This window comes from Muntiacus reevesi, chromosome 15 (assembly GCF_963930625.1).
Source record: "Muntiacus reevesi chromosome 15, mMunRee1.1, whole genome shotgun sequence".
NCBI lineage: Eukaryota > Metazoa > Chordata > Mammalia > Artiodactyla > Cervidae > Muntiacus > Muntiacus reevesi.
This window is the reverse complement of record NC_089263.1, coordinates 61,170,767-61,191,677: the sequence shown is the minus strand read 5'-3', so window position 1 is coordinate 61,191,677 and position 20,911 is coordinate 61,170,767. Positions and strand designations below refer to the sequence as shown.

General features: G+C 62.2%; 1 protein-coding gene across 4 annotated transcripts in view; it reads right to left on the bottom strand.

Moving 5' to 3' along the window:
* EVL (Enah/Vasp-like) overlaps window positions 1-20,911 on the bottom strand; it is a 141,118-nt gene that overhangs the window by 13,223 nt on the left and 106,984 nt on the right. For all 4 annotated transcript variants that reach the window (XM_065906891.1, XM_065906890.1, XM_065906892.1 and 1 more), the window contains exons 4-7: window positions 5,219-5,282; window positions 2,531-2,598; window positions 1,324-1,553; window positions 593-714 (exon numbers count right to left, since the gene is read on the bottom strand). In XM_065906891.1, the coding sequence (XP_065762963.1) occupies window positions 593-714; window positions 1,324-1,553; window positions 2,531-2,598; window positions 5,219-5,282 (484 nt within the window). The remainder of the gene's footprint in view (window positions 1-592; window positions 715-1,323; window positions 1,554-2,530; window positions 2,599-5,218; window positions 5,283-20,911) is intronic.

The following is a 20,911-nucleotide window of genomic DNA, read 5'->3' as shown; positions in this document are numbered from 1 at the left end:
CAGCTGGGGACCAACCAAGCGCCGTGGCGACAGGCCGATCACCCTGGGAGAACCAGAGCCGCAGGTGCTGGTGCGGATGGGAGTGGAGACCTGGGGTCCCCGGGCCCTGGAGCTGACCAGGACATGGGGCCACTGCTGCTCTGTCTCTGGGGGGACATCCTCGGGGCTCCGGCCACCCGGTCACTCCTCCTGGGGTCTCTGTAACCTCCCCACAGGATGGGCCCCATCATCACCCATTCCCCAGGGGGAACAGTTCTCTTTTTCCCTGAGAATTCAACTCTGAAATTATCTCCAAATTTCTCTCCGCTCAGGACAAGGCTGAGACACGGCAGATACTTTGAGACGAACACTTGTTTGACTGAAATGAGGCAAGTTTTAGACTTGAGAGGACTCCTTTTGGCTCGATGTCTCAGACTGACCCCCGGAGAAGGGAAACCTGACTGACAGTCCCCCTGCTCGGCTGAAGCCAGGGAAAGGTGGCTGCTGGTTGGAGAGGGTGGTACTGCACTCCCCTACCCCTCTGGGCCGGGCACTGGGAGCAGGAGCTCCCCAACAAGCAGCTGAGCTGGCCGCAGTCAGTCAACACACCCACCTCTTGGCCAGCAGCTTGTTCATCTCTTCCATGAGACCTCCTCCGCCACCCCCACTGCTGGCCCGGTTGGCGTCAGACTTTGAGGGCCCGCTGGGACTGGAGCCTCCGGACGCATCTTCTGGCTAAGGGGAGAGGATGCTTCAGGCCAGTGACTTGAGGGAAAAGGGGCTGGGTGTGACAGCAGAGCTGGAAGAGGCCAGGCCAGGCCCTTCCCCAACCCCACCCGCTGGTGTCAAAGTCAAGAGTCCAGAGGGAGCCGTCGACTGGAGGTCACTGTTCACAGACATGCACCAGGTCCACTGGCTCACGGTCAGCGGCCTTGACGAGGGCGGGTGTGATCTGAGGGGCGAGGGGGCATGACTGTGAATCAGAGGTGCCCTTTAGCCCACAAACACACACGGCCTTCTTCCAGAAGCTCCACTGCCAGGACACTGGGGACGGCTGGGGAGGACCAGCTGAGCCCGAGGAAGCTGATGGACTTAAACTCAGGAGACCGAGGGCCTGAGTCCATGCTGCAGCTGCTGGCCTGCGTGCTCGGGACAAGCTGCTCACATGCCCAACCCTTGGTTTCCTCCTAAGGAGGGCGGCAGCTCCCGCCTCACGCAGCGCCGTCCCAGTTCTTCTGGGAACCGGGGAACCAGGGTTGGGGAGGGTGGTGATGCACTCCCGGTAGGGAAGGGCCCCCCAGCCTCATCCTCCCCCGCCCGCCCCCAGGGGCCCATGATGCTCACCCGCTGCACTCGTCTCAGCTTGGCCCCAGCCAGGGCGGCGGCCAGGCCGGACACGGAGCTCTCGTCGTGGCTGGCGCCCTGGGCTCCTCCGGCCGGCAGTGGGGGCGGGGGCGGGGGGGTGGCCCCCGTGGGTGGCGGTGGGACGGGGGGTGGGGGTGGGGGTGGAGGGCCGCTGCACGAGAGGGGGGCGCTGGCCGCAGAGCAGGGGTGCCCCGGCGGGAGGCTGGGTCCTGAAACACAGCGGTGGGCTCGGTGAGTGCCCGGGCCCCGCGGGGGCCTCCCGGGGAGCTCCTCGGCAGACGAAGAGCGGCTCAGGGTCACTCTTCCAGGAAGCCCCTCAGGAGGCACTTGCCACTGTCCTGGTCCCTGCCGACACCTGGGGCCTGGCGGGACCCAGTGTCACATACTGGCTTCGCACCCCCGCGCTCCACTGCCTTCCTGCCGCTCAGTGGTGGTCTTCCCGGGGAATCTGTTTCCTCCTCTGCTCCTTCTCAGCCCTGAGCACCCTGCCAGGCACTGGCAGATGTCAGCCCCCGAGATGCAATGGTGGCCGCCCCCTTGGCCTTGGGGGACGGCGGCAGGGCCGACGGGGGCGCGTGTCCAGGAGCAGCACCGCGTGCTGGGCAGTCCCGCCCCGCCCCCCGTCCGGGTCTCCGCTGCCTGCCTGGCTCTGTGCAGGGCGCCGGGGACCAGTGGCCACAGGCTCCATGCTCTTGGAGCTCATGGCCTGGTGGGGAGCAGTGAGTCAATCACACGGACGACTGCACATCTGTCACCGCGGAGGGTGACAAGTGCCAGAAAGAGCGGGCGCACAGTGCCAGCTGGCCTGTGAGGAGGGGCTTGGCCGGCCGGAAGCCCGCAGGAGGCTTCCTCAGGGAAGGAAGCACCACGCCGGGACAGGAGTGAAGCCTGGTGAAGGGGGCACGGGCGCGAGGGGGGCGGTGGCCCCGGAGGAAGTGGAGGAGCTGCAGGAGGGGCGCTCGCGGGGTGCTGGGCCTGCGCACCTGGAGGCCGGGCAGGGAGCCCAGGTCGCTCAGGGTGATGGGGAAGCGCTGCCACGGCGACAGGGTCAGATTGGAGTTAGAAATGCGGGGTGTGGCTGGCGCCCTCCGGGGCCCGTGCGCCCAGCAGCAGGTCGCCGAGTGCCCAGCGTGTCCCAGGCCCCGTCCAGGGCAGGGACGGCCCCGCAGGGGCGGGACGCTCTCACCTGTGGCCGAGGTTCTTCTCTCGAGAGACTCCTGGCGCTGTTGGTGCTGCTGCTGCTCCATCACTTGTCTGGGAAGCAACCACAGAGGAGTGAGAACCAGTCCGTGTCAGCGCCCGGGCCGCAGAGTCAGGCTTCCCCAGGGCCCCCGGGCTCAGCAGTGAGCCCGCCTCGTCCCTCCCTGGGCTCCGGCTGCCAGGCCTGCTGTCCCCGCTTCCACAGGCCGAGCTGTGACCAGCCCAGGGCCCCAACCAGGGCAGTGCCGGCAGCCCCTCACGAGGGCTCACCACCTAGCCGAGTGACCAAGCGTCCCCCGGGCTGGATGAGCTTGCCTGCTGTTTGGGGGCTGACAGCCTCTGCAGACACGGCCTCAGGGCCACCCACGCCCACTGCACCTGGCTGAGCTCCCGAAGCCAACGGGAGCCTGTGTGACTGCGCCAGGTGACCCCGGCAGGCACAACCTCCCGGCTCCTCGCAGGAGGGCCCTGGGTTGCTCTTCAAGGCCGGGTGAGTGAAGACACGGGCCCAGGCGCACATGCACAGAACCCGGGCTGTGATGCTGGTGCGGGAGGGGCTCAGGGGTCACAAGGGCTGCCGACACTGCAGCCCGTCTTGGGGCGCGGGGCCCGGGCCGCTCTGAGGGCTAGTTTGCTCCCAGGTGGGAGGCGGGAGGGCGCCTGCAGAGGGAGAGGCCGCGGCCGTGCGTTTGCACCGTAGGCTTCCAGCGCTCTGGCGTCGGGCTGGCTGCTCAGGGTGTGCGTGGCGGGGAATAAGCACGTGGGGCTGCCAGCGCTTTCACCTTGGAAGAAGGACAAGGGACACGCGGGGCTCATTGCATGGCCATTGAGGAGCAGAGCGCTTTCGGGCCCCCACTCTGGGAGTCACGAGTTTGTGATCTTGGGTGAGCTTTTTCCCTTTCCTGGGCCTAGATGCCTCTCCACAAATAAGAACACGTGTCATGGGTTCTTGGAAGGATTGTGCCCACTATCTAAAAAATACTGAAAAAGACCCTTCTGACACTAAAGATGCTTGGAAAGCTCCCAGCAGCATCTGCATTAAGCTTCTCCATCCAAACTGCCGAAATATCACTCCCAACTCCAGCCTCTCCGGCATGACCCACGTGCCCAGAAACCCTCCATGAGGGAGGAATCGGCCTTCTGTGGACGCAGGATGCTGGTGGTGGAAGACAGGACGGCTCCGTGCTGGGCTCACTGCGTCCCTCGTGGCACCACGCAACCCCTCTCCCAGCCTCCCCCCGTCCTGACCAGCAGGTCCCTGCTCTGGAGTCTGATGCCTGCGGTTCACAGACTGACCTCGGGGGTCACTTGGCCTGGGGACGCCAACTGCAGACAAAAGTGAACCGCGCTCTGCGGCCAGCAGCCCTGGACGCTGGCCTTGGCGGTGGTGTGTCTCCAGCTCTGACAGCCCGACAGAAGGGTCTGTGTGGGACCCTGTCCCTGTCAAGGAGGGGGCCTGGGAGCTGGCAGAGGGCTGGGCCGGGGCCAGTCCTGGTTCTGCTCCTAGCTTCTGCTTCCTTTCTATCTCCCACCTTCAGCGGCTAATGTGAGAAACAGCGCGGGTAATGATAACCCCTGACGACTAACGTGAGCGTTAAAAGTGAGACAAAGTGTGCCTAGTAAGCCACGTGGTATCCTGAGAGGCTAGGAATAAATAAATAGGAGCCTCTCTGACCTGAGTCCAGGAAGCATACACCCAGCTTTATCCCTTGTTAACACTGCTACCTGCAGTCAGGAGACTGAGGCCCAGGGTCACAGAGTCCACCGTAGGGCACAGGGCACTCGGGACAGGGGGCAGACTCGAGGCGAGGACCCTGAGAGCCTCAGCCAGGGGCGGGCCTCCCAGCCCTGACCTCGGGCTCTGCCTGAGCCTGGCCACAGGCTGGGAGCCAGGCGCTCTTCCGCTCCCCTGGAGAAGATACGGCCCAAGCCTGCCTCCCAGCATGGCTCCACGGGGCCAGGGTGCCAGGCCCTCAGAGACACAGAGACCCTGCCCAGCAGGGCGGGCCCACGCCCTGGCCCTGCTCTCCTGGCACAGGGACTGGGGCGGCGGCTCCTCCTCAGACACCGCGACGTCTCCTGTAACTTCAGGACAACAGCACTGACCGTTCTTTCCAGACATTCCAGACGCACCCTGGAGGGGGCGGGGGGACGGGTCACCCTACCCCACAGGAGCAGTCTCCTCCGCGGGCTAGCCCCACGAGGACGAGGACACGGCCCCGGCCTGGCCACCCAAGGGCGGCTGCAGCCCAGAGTGCCCTCGCGGCCTCTGCTTTAACCCCCACTGGGGGGGCCGTGTGGGGCACCCGCCAAGGCGTCCAATGAGAGACCAGGGCTCACAAGGCCTCCAGACAGACAGACACGAGATGGGGGCCTAGGATGGGCTCAGTCAGACTGGCCTGGCGGGTCGTGTGCAGCCCAGGTCACATCCCAGGTTCCCGGACGATGACCTCCTAATACACCTGAGAGGGTATTCAGTAAGTGAATGGGCCGGGACTCCGCCAGGCTGACGGTGAGGCTACAGAGTCAGCGGGGCCCCCGCGCTGTGAAACCACACGCTCGTCATCGCTGGCAAAGTGGCAACGAACCGCCTCCTCTTCCTCTCTGGTCAGGCCTGTTCTCCCGCCCCCTCCCGGTGTGGCCTCCACGCCGGCCCTGCTGCAGGGAGGGTTACCTTCTCTGGATGTCCATCTCGTCGGGAGAGGGGCCATTCTGCACCTGACGCTGGCTGGAGGGGCCTGTGGGCAAGAGAAGCACAAGGGCGCAGAGGTTAATGGGCAGAGGACCCCAGGGCCTGCGCCGCCTCCGCCCCCTGGTCCCCCAGGAGACGGTTTCACGGCTGGCTCTCAGCCTCGCAAAGCCCGGGCCCACCCCGTCCTCTCATCAGCACTCTATCCCTTTCTCATGGTTCTTCCCGTGGAGCCACTTCACAGGGTCCAAGCTCATCCCTGCTCGTGCTGACCCCCCTTTCCTTCCCCTCAAACGGCACCTGCGGCTGCCACTCTGCTCTCAATCCCCTAACCTCGAACTCCAGTCCCTCCACTTCCCACAGAGCCGTTCTAACTTGGAACTGCCAACCCAGTGGTTCCATTTCATTCTGCCTTGTGAGCAGGGGAGCGGCCTTCCAGCAGGAGGAGTCGCGGCGGGGATTTCAGCCCGTGCCCCTTCCCGTGACATGACGCCCTCCCGCCTGCACCCAGGAGCCCGGAGGTGTGGTGAGGGCAGGTGACGGGGTGGGAGAGAATGACCGAGCGCTGTAGAGCCTTCTGGGCTGCGCTCCTGCCCTCGACCCTGAAAGCAGGCCTGGGGCAGGCAAGGGCTGCCGCGTGTGCCTTGTGTCCAGACAGGGGCTGCTACTGTGCTACGTTTACAAGAAAATCAGGCTTTGGCTCCAATCTGAGAAAGAGCCGATTGCTCGTTCTCTCGGCCGGCTCAGGTGTCACTGGGGAACTGCAGATAGTCACGGCGGCGGGGGAGGGACCGGGGCAAGCTGGCCTCAAGCCTCGCTGCCGAGATGGGGAAGGGGCGTCATCTCCACCCCAGGATGAGCGGCCAGCAACGCTCAAGAGTGAGACAAAATCCATGATGGGCAGAAGGCCTGCCCCACAGGGTACTTCAAGCAGCTGGGAGGTGAGCCGCGTGTCCCCTGGAGCGGGGCACGGCAGGACACGGGGTAACAGAATCTCCAAGCTGAAACAGGTCACCTGCTGCCCCGCACCGGAGCCCCTGGAGCCTCCAGGCCGCTCTCCCAGCGACGGAGGCGTGACCCACGAGGGAGAGGGTTCCTTCTGACACGGAGGTCCCAACCTACCCACACCCACGAAGGCCGACTTCCGCCCTTAGGGGTGATAATACGGATGGAATCTCGTTCTGTTTTTCTATACTTGACAGCCCGCTCTGTGCTGGAAGCTTGCTTCCATACTCGGCAATCCCCAGCCCTAGGCCTTGCTACGGGCTTCGGTCAAGTTTTCTGCGAGCCTTGTCCACCGCTTCCTGGCCCCTGTGTGGATGCTTCGGCTGCAAAACAGCAGGGTCCAGGTGGAGGGCAGTGGGCCAGCTGCCTCACGGCAGGAGGCACGCCCAGCGCTGCAGGAGCATTCCTCCCCGGGAGAAGCCGCCCTGCTGGGCACCCACTGCTGCATTCGGTCGAGCAGGAGAGAAGATGCCCGCCGGCTCTTTACAGAGGTGACCACACACACACATCTGGTGGCACACGGGAGTGACGGAAACACTAGCTTTCTTTCCCTGTCTTTAAACACCGTTTTCCTGCTCTATTTATTCAACATACAATAATTTTGCTCGTTTTAAAAACTGGTTTGTCAGTCAATATGTTCAGTATAGGTGTTGGAAAATTTTTTAAAGATTAATAAAGAAAAATAGTTCCCAATTAAAAAAAAAAATCTACGGTGGAGGAGAGGTCTTTCTCTCTCCTATTCCATGAGGCCCAGGCCTGAGGGCTCCTCCCCTCCTTGTTCTCAGGAAACCAGAGCCAGAATATGAGAACAGGGCTTTACTGTGGTGTCAAGGCACTTTTCTTAATTTAATTTACATTTACTTTAATTCTCACAACCCCACCAGACAGTTCCCAGGAAGACCTGTAACAGGTGCGGGAACGGCCCAGAAAAGGCTAAGTGACACAGCTGTCAGCAGCAGAACCTGCCTCAGACTACCTGGGAAACGTCACTTCCTTTCTTAAATTCAGCTGCAGCGCGTGTCGACTGAGACAGGGCTCAAGGATGAGGCGTGCAGGGGCAGCCTGGCCGGAAGGGCCCCGGGTGAGGGTGGCAGCCCTCGGACAGCGCCCAGGCTCTGCCTGGCGTCCACGTGGCGGGCAGGGCTGCCCACTCAGCCCGATGTTTGGGGATCAGGCCCGACACCCGCACTCCTGCCGAGCCTGGATCTTCCCTCTCCTGGCTGAGCCCGTGCTCTGGAACCCCCGCCTGGCTGCGCCGGGCCCCACCATGCCAGGCCCCCGACTGGTGGCAAGCTGCCGTGGAGGTTTGGGGCGTGCACCCCTCGCTCTGCCTGCTGGCCTGGCCTGCCTCCCGAGGCCCTCAGCTGGCCAGCCCGGTTCTCCTGGGTAGGGAGGGCTGAGCAGAGTCCCCGCTGCTCCTGGGGGCCTCTGGCATCTCACGGTGACACGGCTGGGCCTTCAGACGCTACGGAGCAGGGAACGATGACTCTGGTTGCATAAGGCCTTCGTTCCTCTTGACCACAGAACATGCAGGTTGGTTTTGAGCTGTGAGGGTCCTTCGCATTAGGATGCACAGGCCCTCTGTCTCAGGGCGAGGGGTCTGTCCAGGGTCACACAGGGCGTGTCCCCGTCCTTTGGGTCAGTTCCACTCGCTGGCCACGTGCCCCGCGGCAGAGGCGCGAGGAGGGGGAGGAGGCGCTGCCCTCCAGAGGCCTAGGGCCCTTGGGACGCTCAGGCAGAGCCTGTCCATGGTGCTTCCTGAAGCCTCAGGGTGGGGGTGCTGGGTGGCTGTCCCACTCCCGTCTGTCCAGGGCCCCGTGTCATTTCCCGCTGGTGCACTTAGAAGCCAAGGTGGAGGCCCGGGCGAGTCTCCCCCGCCCCAGAGCCGTCTCAGGCCAGCCGTGCCCCTGCCTCTGGGATCCAGGTGGGGACACTCCCCCCGCCACCCCGTCTCCGCAGATCCCCACAGGGTCCACCCGCCTCTCCCTCCCCGCGCGGCTGCCTCAGCACCTCTCCCAGACCCTTGCCGCCATCACCGAGGGGCCCTCAGCCTCCACCCTCTTCGTTTCTCCACATTTGTCTTCCACCTGACTCTGCAGACCGTGCGATCTCTGGAAGACACAAGCCTGACCCTTATGGGGTCCAGTTCAAGCCTGCCCCCATGGCCACTTCTGGAGACCCCCCAGGAGGCCTTCGGTACCCGCTCACTAAGCCCGCACCCCCTGCTGTGCTCCTCCCTCCCCGACTGGGGGCCCCTCAGTCCCCCCACCTCCCTCACTGCCAAGTCTTCAAGGCCCAGCTCTGCAGCTGCCTCCCCCAGGAAGCCTGCCGACATCCGCTGCCCCCCACCGCCTGACTGCAAGGGCCTGTCTTACAATGCCTCTCTAACTGTTAGCACCCTGACTGACAGCAGGTCTCCCCTTCCTCCGAGACCCGGAGCTCCCCGAGGGCAGAGTCCGCGCCTCTCACTCGGCGCTCGAGGCCCGCTTAGGTCAGGCACTTGGCGTGCTTTACTGAACCGAGTTGGAAGGTCCCAGGGAGCGTGCACTCGCCAGACCCAGGGGAACGGGGCTGAGCTCTGAGCTTCTTGGATGAAAGTCAGACCGACCGAGAGCTGATCCACCAGAACACAGGGCTCCCCACAGCCGTGCCTGCTCATAGAGGAGGCCGACCGAGGTGCGGGGCCCAGGCTCACCACTCCCCACCGGGAATGGGTGCTGGCGGCTCTGAGGGGCAGGGGGGACCTGCCCCAGGCCACGGGGCCCAGGGAGCTGGCCTCGGCGTCACAAGCTGGCCACGTCTGGGAGCTCCAGACGGCCTTCACCCTTCTGTCTCACCTCAAACGAGTCAGAGCCTGACTTGCACTGCGGACACGTGACAGAGGAAAACGTGCCGGGACAGGGACCAGCGTCGGGAGAAGCAGGGGCCCGTCTCTGGTGTCCTGTGGGTCCCACCCATGGCAGCAGGGCTCACACCCCGATGAGCTGAGGCAGCGGCGGCTGCAGCTGAGGGAGCCCATCTGCACGCAGCGCGGGGGCCGGGGTGGGGCGGGCGGGCTCGGCCTGCGGCCTGAGGACACGGGGGGAGGCAGCGGACTTCCGGCCCCGAGGCCCACGTTCCAGCTTCAGGTGGATGGCGTGTCAGACGCCCACTCCTACAAGCTGCTGACCCAGACGAGGTCCTTTCACCCTTGGGGTCACGAGGTGCGGGAACACGGAAGAGAAACAGAGCCGGAGGAGCGGGGGAGGTTGGCCAGTCTCGGGCCACCAGCCCACCCGGGAAGCGGCCACAAGGGGAGGGGAGGCGCCAGAGGGGTGGGAGCTGATGGCTGAGGGGCCTAAGGCGCGCCGTGTGAGTGACCGAGGGTCCTGCCGCAGGCCAGACTGCAGGCAAGAGTGGGGCCGGAGGTCCGAGGTCAGGGATCAGACCTGGGGCAGGCCACAGCCTCAGCCCCTCACCTGTGAGCAGGGTGAGCGGCCCCCGCCCTCCAGAGGGAGCAGGGCAGCTGGCAGGAGGGGTGAGAGCGCCTGTATGGCGTCCCTGGCCTCCACCTGTGACTGAGACTCCAGGCTGAGATGCGGCCGCCCTCGGGGACACTGCCCCAGTTCAGCAGAAAGGTGCAGGGGCGGCAGACGGCTGAAAACCTGGGCACACAGGATCAGGCTTCCGGGAGAAGGGACAGAGGGGCCGACCCCCCGCCCCGCCCCAGCCTTGCTGAGAGGGGGCAGGGGACAGGGAGGGCAGAGGTCATGCTCCGTTGTACAGAGGGTACAGCCCAGGCCCCTCGTCCCCGAGGACACGGAAACAGAACACGCGCCCGTAGGTTAGGACCCGGGCGCACAGCCGTCCACCTTCACCTCCAGGAACATGACTGTCCGCGCTCCTCCTCGTTCCCGGCACTTACTGCAGTTCTTGGCGCCCGGTCGACACTCGACAAATATTTATTGAATAAATGAAAGACTGGGCCCCAGGCAAACTGTCTCACGATCAACGACTACCGAGACTGAGCAGGTGGCTCTTTCTAGAGCCCTCCCTCCAGCTAGAAAATGGTCCTAGACATTCTCCACCTCCTGGGGAAGGGACAGTCGGTGGGGTGGGGGAACCAGATGGGAGGAGGGCGCAGAGGGTCCTAAAGAGGAGTGGGAGGCACTGAGCAGAGAAACAGCCCGGGCGGGAGGGAACAGGGTCGAGAGGCCGAGTGGGGGCGTAGAGGCCTGCCCTGGCCTGGTGCCTTGGCCGCCCTTCTCAGCAGGCACCCACCCTGCACAGCCTCTCAGCACCAGCGTCCGAGGGGAGAGAGACGGCGGGTCGGCCTGCCTGCTGCCATCCTCCCGACCACACGCAGGTGGCCCTGCACACTCAGTACTTGGGCAAGGTGTGTGCAAACCCGCCCTCCTGACCCAGGAGGCAGATCTGGATCCCAGGCTCTCAGGCGTGCACACCCTGAAGGGACCGAGCGAGGTAGCCCCGGTCCCCCCCACACCAAGCAAGCACTGCTCCCGGAGGTCCTGGTCGGGACCAGACACTGGTCTGGAGGCTCTGCTTCCCCGCCAGCCCCCCCGCGACCCCCACTCACATTTTCCAGCCCCCCCCATTCCCACTGGGCCTCTCTGGACCGTTTCAGACTGTACAATCCCCTCCGGGGCAAGCCTGGAGCCGGGAGACCCAGCTTCCTGCCAGAGTGCAGTGCTGACTACTTGGGCTTCTCTCCTTCCAGGATCCTACAGGTGAGGAGGATGGAACCGAGGATCACCCCACTCTCGGTCGCTACAATTTCCGAGGACAGGATGTTCAGAGGCCATCCTGGGGCCGTGCGATCCTCTCCCTCCTTTTGAACTTCTAATCTATGTACAAGCAGGCCGCACCACCTTGTAATAAAGAGTCCCCATGGAGGGGACAGGCGCTCGGGTGCAACTCCGCACTGGTCTGGCCGTGCAGGGCGGGGCAGGCCTTACGGCTCCCGTCCCAGGTACGCACTCGGTTGCCCAGCCAAGGTGGGTAGGTGAGCCGAGGCAGTGCTGATGCGCCTCCTCCCGAGAAGGGTCATCCTCCTGCAACCCGTTAACACGTATGAGGCCCCAGGACGCCCGCCCAGCTGCTGGGGACACAGGGACCAGCTCGGTTTCCAGGCGGCCTCTCCAGGCAATCCCCTGGGCCTCTGGAGAGGATGGAACCCGAGACCCCAGCAGTGCCAGGAACCATGGACCCAGCAACTGCTCAGTGGCGCTGATGGAATTCCTGGCCGGCGAGCGACAGCCACCTGGCCCAGGCTGGGCAGACACCCAAGCTCCCCCCAGACTCCCTGCCTCTGCCGGCTCGTTCTGTCTCCTGAGGCGCCTGCGTCCTGCACGGGCCCAGAGCCGCCGAGCTCTGAGATGGGGCGCAGCCTTCCCCGCTGGTGTTAGGCTACTGCTGCCAAGCAAGCAGGCGTCCTCGTGGAAAGGGACCTGGGGTGGCCGTGGTCTTCAGAGCCACCCTGCCAAGGCCCCACACGACCTGGTGGCAGAGCTGGGACCAACGCCCAGGACAAGTGTCAACAGCCTAGGGCTCTGTCCACACCAGCGTGCTGATGCCCGGCCCTGCTTAGACAGACAGACAGACAGCTGCCTCATCCCCTCTGGGCTCAGGAAGCCCGAGGGGTGGAAGGCTTGCCCCACTTCCCAAGCTTGGCTCAACAGCAGACAAATCCTGACTGCCGCTGCCCTGCCGGTTGTCTTCTTGCTTAAAGTCACCCTGTGTACTTTTCGGCCCAGTTCTTACCAGTGAAATGAGGCTCAGAGCAGCAGCTGATACGTGAGGCAGCTGGCTTTGCTTTCCTCAGGTCACAGGGCCAGACGATTTATCACTGCATTGATAAATTGATGGTTTATCACAGATGGTAATGACCCCTCCTTTGGGTCATCTTCCACTGCAAGCCTCTAACACGCCCTCATCTCTGGGCCCGCCAGTTACGGCTCGCCCCAGGGTGACCGGCGGTTAAAGCCGTGTCTAAGTGGCCAGTGTTGAAACGACCTGTAGACCCAGAAGGTCAGCATGGGCAGATGCACAGGCTGCCGTTCAGAGAGGGCAGGCGGCCCAGGACCACAGTGAGAAGCAACCCCCAGCCTCGCAACTAAGCATCAGCAAGTACCCCCCCCACCCCGAGGGGACAGGCCCCTTCACTCTGACAGTGATGGCAGGAGGCCCATGTGCCACCCAGGGTCCCACCGAGGAGTGTCCCCTCTCCTGGCGTAGACGGGTCCTGAGGTGAGGCGAAGGGAGAGAGCTGCCTGAGAACGCATCTGAACTGGGACAGATGGGGCTGGAACCCAGGCCTCCCAGCTTCAAGGCCGGGACACCGCCAACCGGCCTGCTCGGTCCCACTCAGCGCCATTCCAGGCCGACGTGACTCGGCCAATTACTGCCCGAATAAGACATTTTTTTCTCCTTTTCTTAATAAGCTCCATTCAGGACATAAACCTCGAAAAGCATCTCAAACAGGATAATGTGCAATAAAATTGGTCAGGTTTATCAAGCAAAGGACCTGTGCACCATTTCTGTGATTAAGCTGCTCAACTGTTCAGGGCAGATCCTGCTGGACCTGTGTCACAGATGGGGGGAAATTGAGGCTTGGAAAGGGTGAGCGACTTCCCAAGGCCACAGGCGCCCCACGCGGACGGGGCTGCTGGGACCGGAGCCCACAGGGACCACCACCAAGTCTGCCACCTGCCATGGCAGCCCGCCCCTCCTGCAAGGCCTTAGCCAGAACAGCATCTCAACCCTCCGACCCACCAGTGAAGGGACTAGGTCCCAGGACCCAGGGCTCTGCACCACCCCCCACCCCCAGCACCTGGGAGTGAACGGGGAGGGGCTCCCGTCACCTACAGTTCACCCTGCAAAGCACGGTGCAGTGGCAGTGGCAGAAGCAGAAGCAGTGGAAGGTCCACTCCCTGCTGACCATTGCGGGGCCCCGGGCGCCGTCCGGGAGGCGCGCCGCTTGCCTCCTGCCCACTTACCTCTCCTTCCTCCGCCGCTGGCCTGGGCTCTGGGAAACCGATATGCCGGCAGCCGTCTAATGGGCTTCACCGCGTCAATCTTTAATGAGGCTTCCCAGCCAACCTATCAGAACCCTCCTGTCCACCCGATTCCAGAAAGCTCGGGGGCCGGGGGGCCCGTGGGGAGGGGCCCGACCCCAGCCTGCGGCCCCGCTGACACCACATGTCCTCCAGAAGCCTCTCCTGTCTCCTGGGGGCTGTGGGGAGGGACCGGGTGACCGACCGAAGGACGAGCCCGGGCACCGCTCAGCGTGGCTGCCCGCTCCCCGCCGGGCGTCCCTCGCTGTTCCTCCCCTGGGTCCCAGCCAGCCTGCCTGTCCTGTCTTCTGTTCCAGCCCAACCGGCTGCAAGGCCTTGGGAAGTCAACCTGCCAGCAGCCTGGTCTCTTGCACCTCCTGGACCCCTTTCTGGGCACACCTATGGCACAGGGCTGCTCCTTCCGCGTGAAGGCTCCTTTGCCCTCCCTGGCTGGCAGAGGCCCAGGGCCCTCCAGGCCCTGGCGGAGAGGTCTCTGTCCCCATGCCACCTCCCCGGCTCCTTTGCTGGCAGGAGGGCTGCCTCCTCCCCTCTCTGGCTCTCAGACTCTCCTTGAGTTTCCACCCGAACAGCAGAAAGCAGCGCCCTTCTCTGCTGGTCCCCGCACAGGAAGCACTGTTTCTGTGGGTCCTGTGGGAAACGCTTCCTTTGGGACGTGAGCGAAGCCTCCTGCAGGCTAACCTGCCTCCCCAGCCTCCTCTCCCCCCACCAGTGACCTGTGCGGCTCAGGCACCACCTCCCTTACAAACTTCCCTCATGGATAAAATGCAGATATGTGCGAATCTGTGAGGTACCACGCTAGACTTTGAAGGAAACTCGGATCCCCAGACTTGCTGCCCAGGAGGGGCTTCTCAAGGCTGGCACCTCCCCAGCCCCACCCATTTCCTCTGTCACCCTGGGGGTCAGCCTTGCCTTTCAAATCTTCCCCTGGATGATGAACGCACGGATCCTACTGGACTTGCGGCCTTGGGTGGCCAGCTGTCTTCCCTCTTTGGGACTTAATCCTCCCACCTGAAGGGCTGAGCCAGAGGAGGTGTGAAGGGGCTGGCAGCAGGACCCCCCTTTACAAAGCGCTCACCACGTGCCTGGCACTGTTCTGAGAGCGCGGGCCTGAAGCTGCCTGGAGCTGAATTTGAGTCCTGGCTCTGTCACTCTGACCCTGGGCCTGCTGCTGAAGGGCTCGCCAGGGGGCGCAGTGGTAAAGAATCGGCCTGCCAATGCAGGAGTCGCGGGTTCAATCCCTGGGTGGGGAACATCTCCTGGAGGAGGAAACGGTAACCCACTCCAGTGTTCTTCGCTGGAGAATCCCATGGACAGAGGAGTCTGGCGGGATACCGTTCATGCGGCTGCAAAGAGTCCGACACAAGTGACTGACTAAGCATGACACCGCGCGGCGCGAAAGCTCCGTGACTCTGGCTTCTGGTCTCAAACACACAAGGGCATCACTCGTCTTGGGCTGTGGATCTTCAACACAGCCTAGAGTCTGACACAGCGCCCCCGCATCTTAGGTAATCCTGAGTGATCATCACTCCACGTCTGTATTAACTTCTCAGCACACGTCCCAGGAGTGGAATCGTCATTACCTCATTAGGCCAGGGACGCCCAGAGAGATTAGAAGCTTGCCTGCAGCAAGTGAGTGACACAGTCAGAACCAGAACCAGAACCAGCAGCCAAAACCACCCGCTCCAGCGGCTTTCCAGGCCGTGCTGTGCCCATCAGCACCCTGTCTCTTCCTTCTTCATCGAGGATTTATTCTAAGTTTTCTGCTCCCGTGGAGGGAAGATGTTTCTAGACAAGATCTGGTAAGAATATCCTGCCAGTCATCCGCGGTCTGGCTGACCGTCAGCCGTGCCCGAGTCCCTGAGGTCACAAGGCGGGGCCGCTCCTGCACGCTGCACACCCGACCTGGAGAGGCCCCGGGCCCTGGGCAGACCCTTCCACCGCTCGCTGGTACTCTGAGATATATGCAGAAACAAGAGGGCACGGACCACCCTCTGGAGCATCAGTTTCACTGAAGGGGAAGTAACTCCAAACAGGCCAAGAGGGACAGATGCATAAAATGGGTGTGGGCTTTTACGACATACGGGCCGGACTTGAGGGACTGTGAGACTGTGGGTCTCCTGCGGCTCCACCGGGCACTAGCCCAGGACGTGGGTCCTGACCGCACCCAAGGCCCTGTGACCCACTCTCCTCACCTCTGCTGTAGATCACCTGCGCCCTCCGGACGTGCTTCTTCTTTCCCACCTTTCTCTGGCGGTTCCCCGGCCTGTGGTGTGGCCCGCTCCCACCTCTGCCCCACCAGCCCACCACCCCAAGGCCTGCTCAGGGCCTTGGTGCAGCCCTGCCCGCCGGGCCCCAGGCCGCTTCTGAGCACAGTTGGTAGGTGTCTGTGTGCCCCTGCTGGACAGCGAGCACTTTGAGCAGAGACAAACCCCATGTTCCGCATCGCAGCGTGTACTTCCCAAAAACACCGAACAAGCTCTTATCACCACCCCATGCAACAACTCAGGACACAACTGGAGGCGGTGGCTGAGCTGGATTCCTTCAGCAATGCCTGTCTGCGCTGTGCTCCGCTGAAGCTGGGAGACAGACTGGGTGCTATCCGCGGACAGGGGGTGACCCGGGCCAGCTGGCTGGGGCAAACCATCGCTAAGTCCACTCAGGAGCCGAGGGCGGCAGCCACTGCTGCACAGTAGCTGGAGAGGCAGCGCCCAAGGCCCTCGGGCAAGGACCCTCCCCCTAAGCCCTGGCAAGAGTCAGGCTCCCGGGCAGGGTATCAGGATGCAATTTTTCACCTCTGAAGACACCTGACGCCAAGAGCTGACTCACTGGAAAAGATCCTGATGCTGGGAAAGATCGAGGGCAGGAGGAGAAGTGGGCGACAAAGGATGAGACAGTTGGATGGCATCACCGACTCGATAAACACAAGTTTGAGCAAACTCCAGGAAATGCTGAAGGACAAGGAAGACTGGTGTGTTGCAGTCCATGGGGTTGCAAAGAGCTGGACGCAACTGAGCGACTGAACTGACTGACTTTCGTAAACCTCCCCGAAAGATCCCCCCACACCCACCAGGATGGGAACTGCTCTTGTGAGCTCAATGCAAACAGGTCTCCATGCCTCTGCTGGGCAGCTTCTCTCAACTGTCCTCTCTCTCCTCCACCTGGTAAACTTCTCTGCATCCTTTAAGCTCTAGAAAGGTCCCCACGGGCCAGGCCTCTCCCCCTCTGTCCCAGCACTGGCCAGGCTGTACCTTCTAGTCCCTCTTCCCCGCCTGACAGAGCTCCGTAGTCCCCTCTGGGCGCTGGAGCACGGCCCGGAACGGAACAGGCCCGGTGCACGCCTGGTCCTTCCTCCATCACAAAAACGTTCACTGTGCACCCTTGTGCACGGCACTGGGGAGGCGGCCGTGGACACGAACGGTTGCCCTGGACCCAGGTTCTCGAGAGGGGAGACAGGCATCATGTACCAGGCAGACCCCAGGTTCTCAAGAGGGGAGACAGGCATCATGTACCAGGCAGACCGCAGCAAAAAAGAGCTGATGGGCCAGGTCTGGGGGTGCTGCCTCCCTGACGGGGTGTCGTGAGCAGAGGCATCAGGGAAGGAGCCACAGTTACTCAGAGGGAAGAGCGCTCCAGGCGGAGGGGCCGCAGGGTAAAGAAGCATGTGGCACAATCATGGTGGAGGCCAGAACGAGGGTGGCCCAGGCGGGCCTCAGTCAGGGTTTGGATTTGATGCTGGGTAAGACTATAAGTCCCTGGAGAGTCCTGAGCAAGGCTGACCCGGCCTGACCGAGATGTGCAAAGATCAATCTGCTTGTGTGTGGAGAACAGACTATCTCAGCTAAGCACAGAAGCAGGTAAATCAAGTAGGTAGGTGTCCGCTGTGAGAACCCAGTTGTCTGCTGAATGAATAAATCATGAATGAAGGCAGGCAGCCGACAAGCGGGCAAGGGGCGGGGCCTCAAGAGCTCACACCCTGTCCACTCTAGGAGCCGCAGGTTGCATCCAAGTCCTGCACTTGGGTTCATGAGTCCCTGGGATGGTCACTTACTAAAATATCTGAGCTGGCTCTTATCCGATGCAAGCTTAAGTTGGCAGAACGATAACCTATGAAATCATCATTTTTTAGGGAAGGTATTAAGTATGCCAGGTGAGAAAAAAGAACATAGATGCTATCTAGTTTTTGACTTATGTCAGAAGGTGTAAGTAAGTATCTGGCTATAAAGATGGGCCAGGTTAAATGTCCATAATAACCCACGGGGACGTCCCTCGTGGTCCAGAGGGTCAAGAATCCACCTTCCAATGCAGGAGACATGGGTTTGATCCCTGGTCCAGGAACTAAGATCCCACATGCTACAGGGCAACTAAGCCTGTGCGCTGCAACCAGAGAGAAGCCTGCGTGCTGCCAACGAAGATTCCACATGCCGCAACCAAGACCCAGTGCAGCCAGATAAATATTAAAAAAAAATTAGTCTACAGTCAAGCTGGGTTATGACTCAGAAAACATGGAGGCCACCAGTTCACTGGGGTCTCTCACTCACGAGGGTGGCCCCGGGCGAATCACTGCTGTGAACCTTCAACCTTAAGGCAGAGACAAGCATTCCTAAGGTGTCCCTGACAGTCTCCAGAGGCTGCCGTGGGGACCCAGTGAGAAAAGGTGCGGCAGGCACACGGAGGACACTTGGGCTGGCCCCGGGGTGTCACGGCCTCTTCCCGCCCAGAGAGGGCTGAGACACAGGAGGATGTCTCGGGACAGGGGTGTTCCTGGAACAAGCAGGACAATCTGTATTCTTAGGCTGCTTCACAGCTTACAAATCACATTCCGTCTATGCCACAATTCAAGTCTGAGAGCGACTCTGCAGGCGGTTTTACACCTACTTTGAAAATGAGGAAACTGAGTCTTGGGGGGATGAAATGGCTTGCTTAGGTTTTCACAGGCTCTTTGTGTGACAGGGCTTGGGGCATGGGACTGGCGCTTTGTCCCCTGCCCCCGGAGTCTGTCACACACCAGTCACCCCTGTGGACCACAGGCTGCTCACCACACCTCAACCAGTTCTAGGCAGGTGGGCACCTGTGAGGGAGCCTCTGAAATGGACCCCTCTCGAGCTCAAGCCCTAACTGAGCTTGTGGTTCCCAGGCCAGATCTATGGAAAATGAAAGGCCCCAAAGAAACCCCTCCATTAGCATAAGGGAGATAATCCTGGGGCTGGGGGAAGGGGTCCTCCTCCTCCAGGGTGGGAGCTGCACACAAACCAGAATTCCTAACAGGAAGGTGACGGCAGTAGCAGGCTGCTACTGGGGACTCGGACATGTGGGGTCCACGAGGGCTACGAAGTCCTGCCTGGAGCAGAGGGAGACCCGGGGTCAGACAAAGCCTCTCCTCCGACCCTTGAGTGGACTCATCATCCCAGCCCAAGCTGCCCCGCCTCCCCATATCTCCCAAGGTATCACTACAGATGTTGATACATTTTTTAACTTTTCAAATATTAAAAAAAGAATGAAGAGTGACTTCAAATTGTTACAGTCATTTTCAAGTGACAAGAAACTTGCACAAACAACACCTCACGCCATTCTCACAACAGCCCTGTGAGGTGGGTGTGGTAAACCCACTGTACAGACGGACAGACCCAGTCTCAGGAAGGCCCAGTGACTTGCCCGAGGGCACCCTGGGGCAGGAGCAGTGCCGGAACCCAGCCCCACCTGACTCCACGTCCGATGCGCACACACAGGCCGCAGCAGCTGGAGGCCGGCGAGGACGTGGCTGCCGGCTGGGAAGGTGCCTCCGCTGTCCGTCTGGGTGGTGCAAGGCGGGCCGAGGAGATGGGTGCGATTTCTGTGTGAGACAGTTCCATTTGCCGTGTCCTCAACCACAGATAGCACCCCTCGCCTCGCGCCCGCTTCCATAGGCTGGTGGTCCAGAAGCGGCGTCTTGGTCGGCAGAGGATGGCGTGGCGGCAGGAGGGGCACGTGGGGCACAGACAGGCAGGCAGGCAGGCAGACAGACAGGTGTCACAAGCTCACCCTCTCCCGGACACCTGGGACCGTTGGCCCTGCGTCAGGGCCCCTGCCCTTGACGGGCTCACAGTCTAGATGAACCTGTCTCGGGCTCTAACCATGTGCACAAATGCATGTCAACAAACGGGAGGCGGCCCCGGGAGGGGAGGGGAGGGAGAGCGAGAGAACACACGTGAGTCTGGGGTCTGGGGGTCTCCAGACCAGCAAGACCTCGGGTGTGCTCACCTAACCTGGTGGATGCAGTCAGAGCCTGTCAGTTAAGACGGTGGGCTGGGTTTGAGGGTCAGATACAGACAGGACTCCTTCTGTCCGCCCAGGCAGGCCGGACTCACACGCTGGGGACAACAGCACACGGCAGGTGGTGCCACCTATCACGACGGAGCGCGGGGGAGGACAGGGAATCCTGCCGCGGTGGCTGCAAACAGCTCTGTCTGCAGAGCAGGGTTCCCAGAGGACGGGCGGGGCTGGGTGTGGGGACAGAAGGGGACGCCGGGCGGGGATCTGGGGAAGGCGCCCTGCTGAGTCACTGTGGGTGCGGGCGGTAGGATGTCCTGGGGGGCTGGTGCGCGGGAAGTGGCCGCCAGGGGGCAGGCAGGAGCGGGATGGGGAGCCGCCAGGAGCGGAGCAGCCAGGAGGAAGTGGGTGTCCCCAGTGATCTTTGGGGTGGGGTGGGGATAGAAAGTGCCCATGGCCTCTGCAGGAAGGAGAGGAAGACAGCTCAGTATTTCTTTTACTTAAGATAATTTTCAGAAGAAAAGAGGTTTACGAAAAGCAGGATCCAGTCCCACTCCAGGAAGCTAAGAGGTAGGACACGGGAGGAGAGTGCTTTGGGCCTCACTCTTGGGGAGAGACCCCGGCCTGGGTGCCTGCCCACTGGGAGTGATGCCACGCTGGGCATCAACTAAGGCAACGGACATTGGAAAGACTGGGAGAACGTCCATCACCAGCTTGAAAGGTCCCAGTGATGTCACGAGCAGACCAGGTAAGAAAAGGCCACACCACTAGGTTCTGAGAGACATGCTTAAACTCGGCCAGCGTGGAGGTGCACCACGCCCCCAGGGGTTTCTTTCCCTTCTCTGCAGAGCCCCAAGAGATAAAGCAGAGCTATTCTGGTTGTGTCAGGTGAGGGCCGGACGTGCACTCCACAGCGTACCCCGTTTGAGAGCCCCTGTGCTCAGCCCCCAACTGTACACAGAGCTGCCTCTGGCGGGCAAGCCATGCCCCTCAACAGCAGCAGCCGCCAACCCACGAGGCACCCCCGCGTCTCAGCCTGCGCCAAGGCCCTCAGGACGCTCCTCCTCACCCTGAGCCGGGGGCGCCAAGGTGCCACCTCCTGCTCGAGACAGGCCAGTCTTCACAACTCCTGCCACCCGCACTGCGCTTTGCTGTCCACGAATGTGCGGGCTTCCCTGGTGACTCAGAGGGTAAAGCGTCATCTGCCTGCAATGTGGGAGATCTGGGTTTGATCCCTAGGTTGGGAAGATCCCCTGGAAAAGGAAATGGCAACCCACTCCATTTTCCACTCTTGCCTGGGAAATCCCATGGATGGAGGAGCCTGGTAGGCTACAGTTCATGGGGTCGCAAAGAG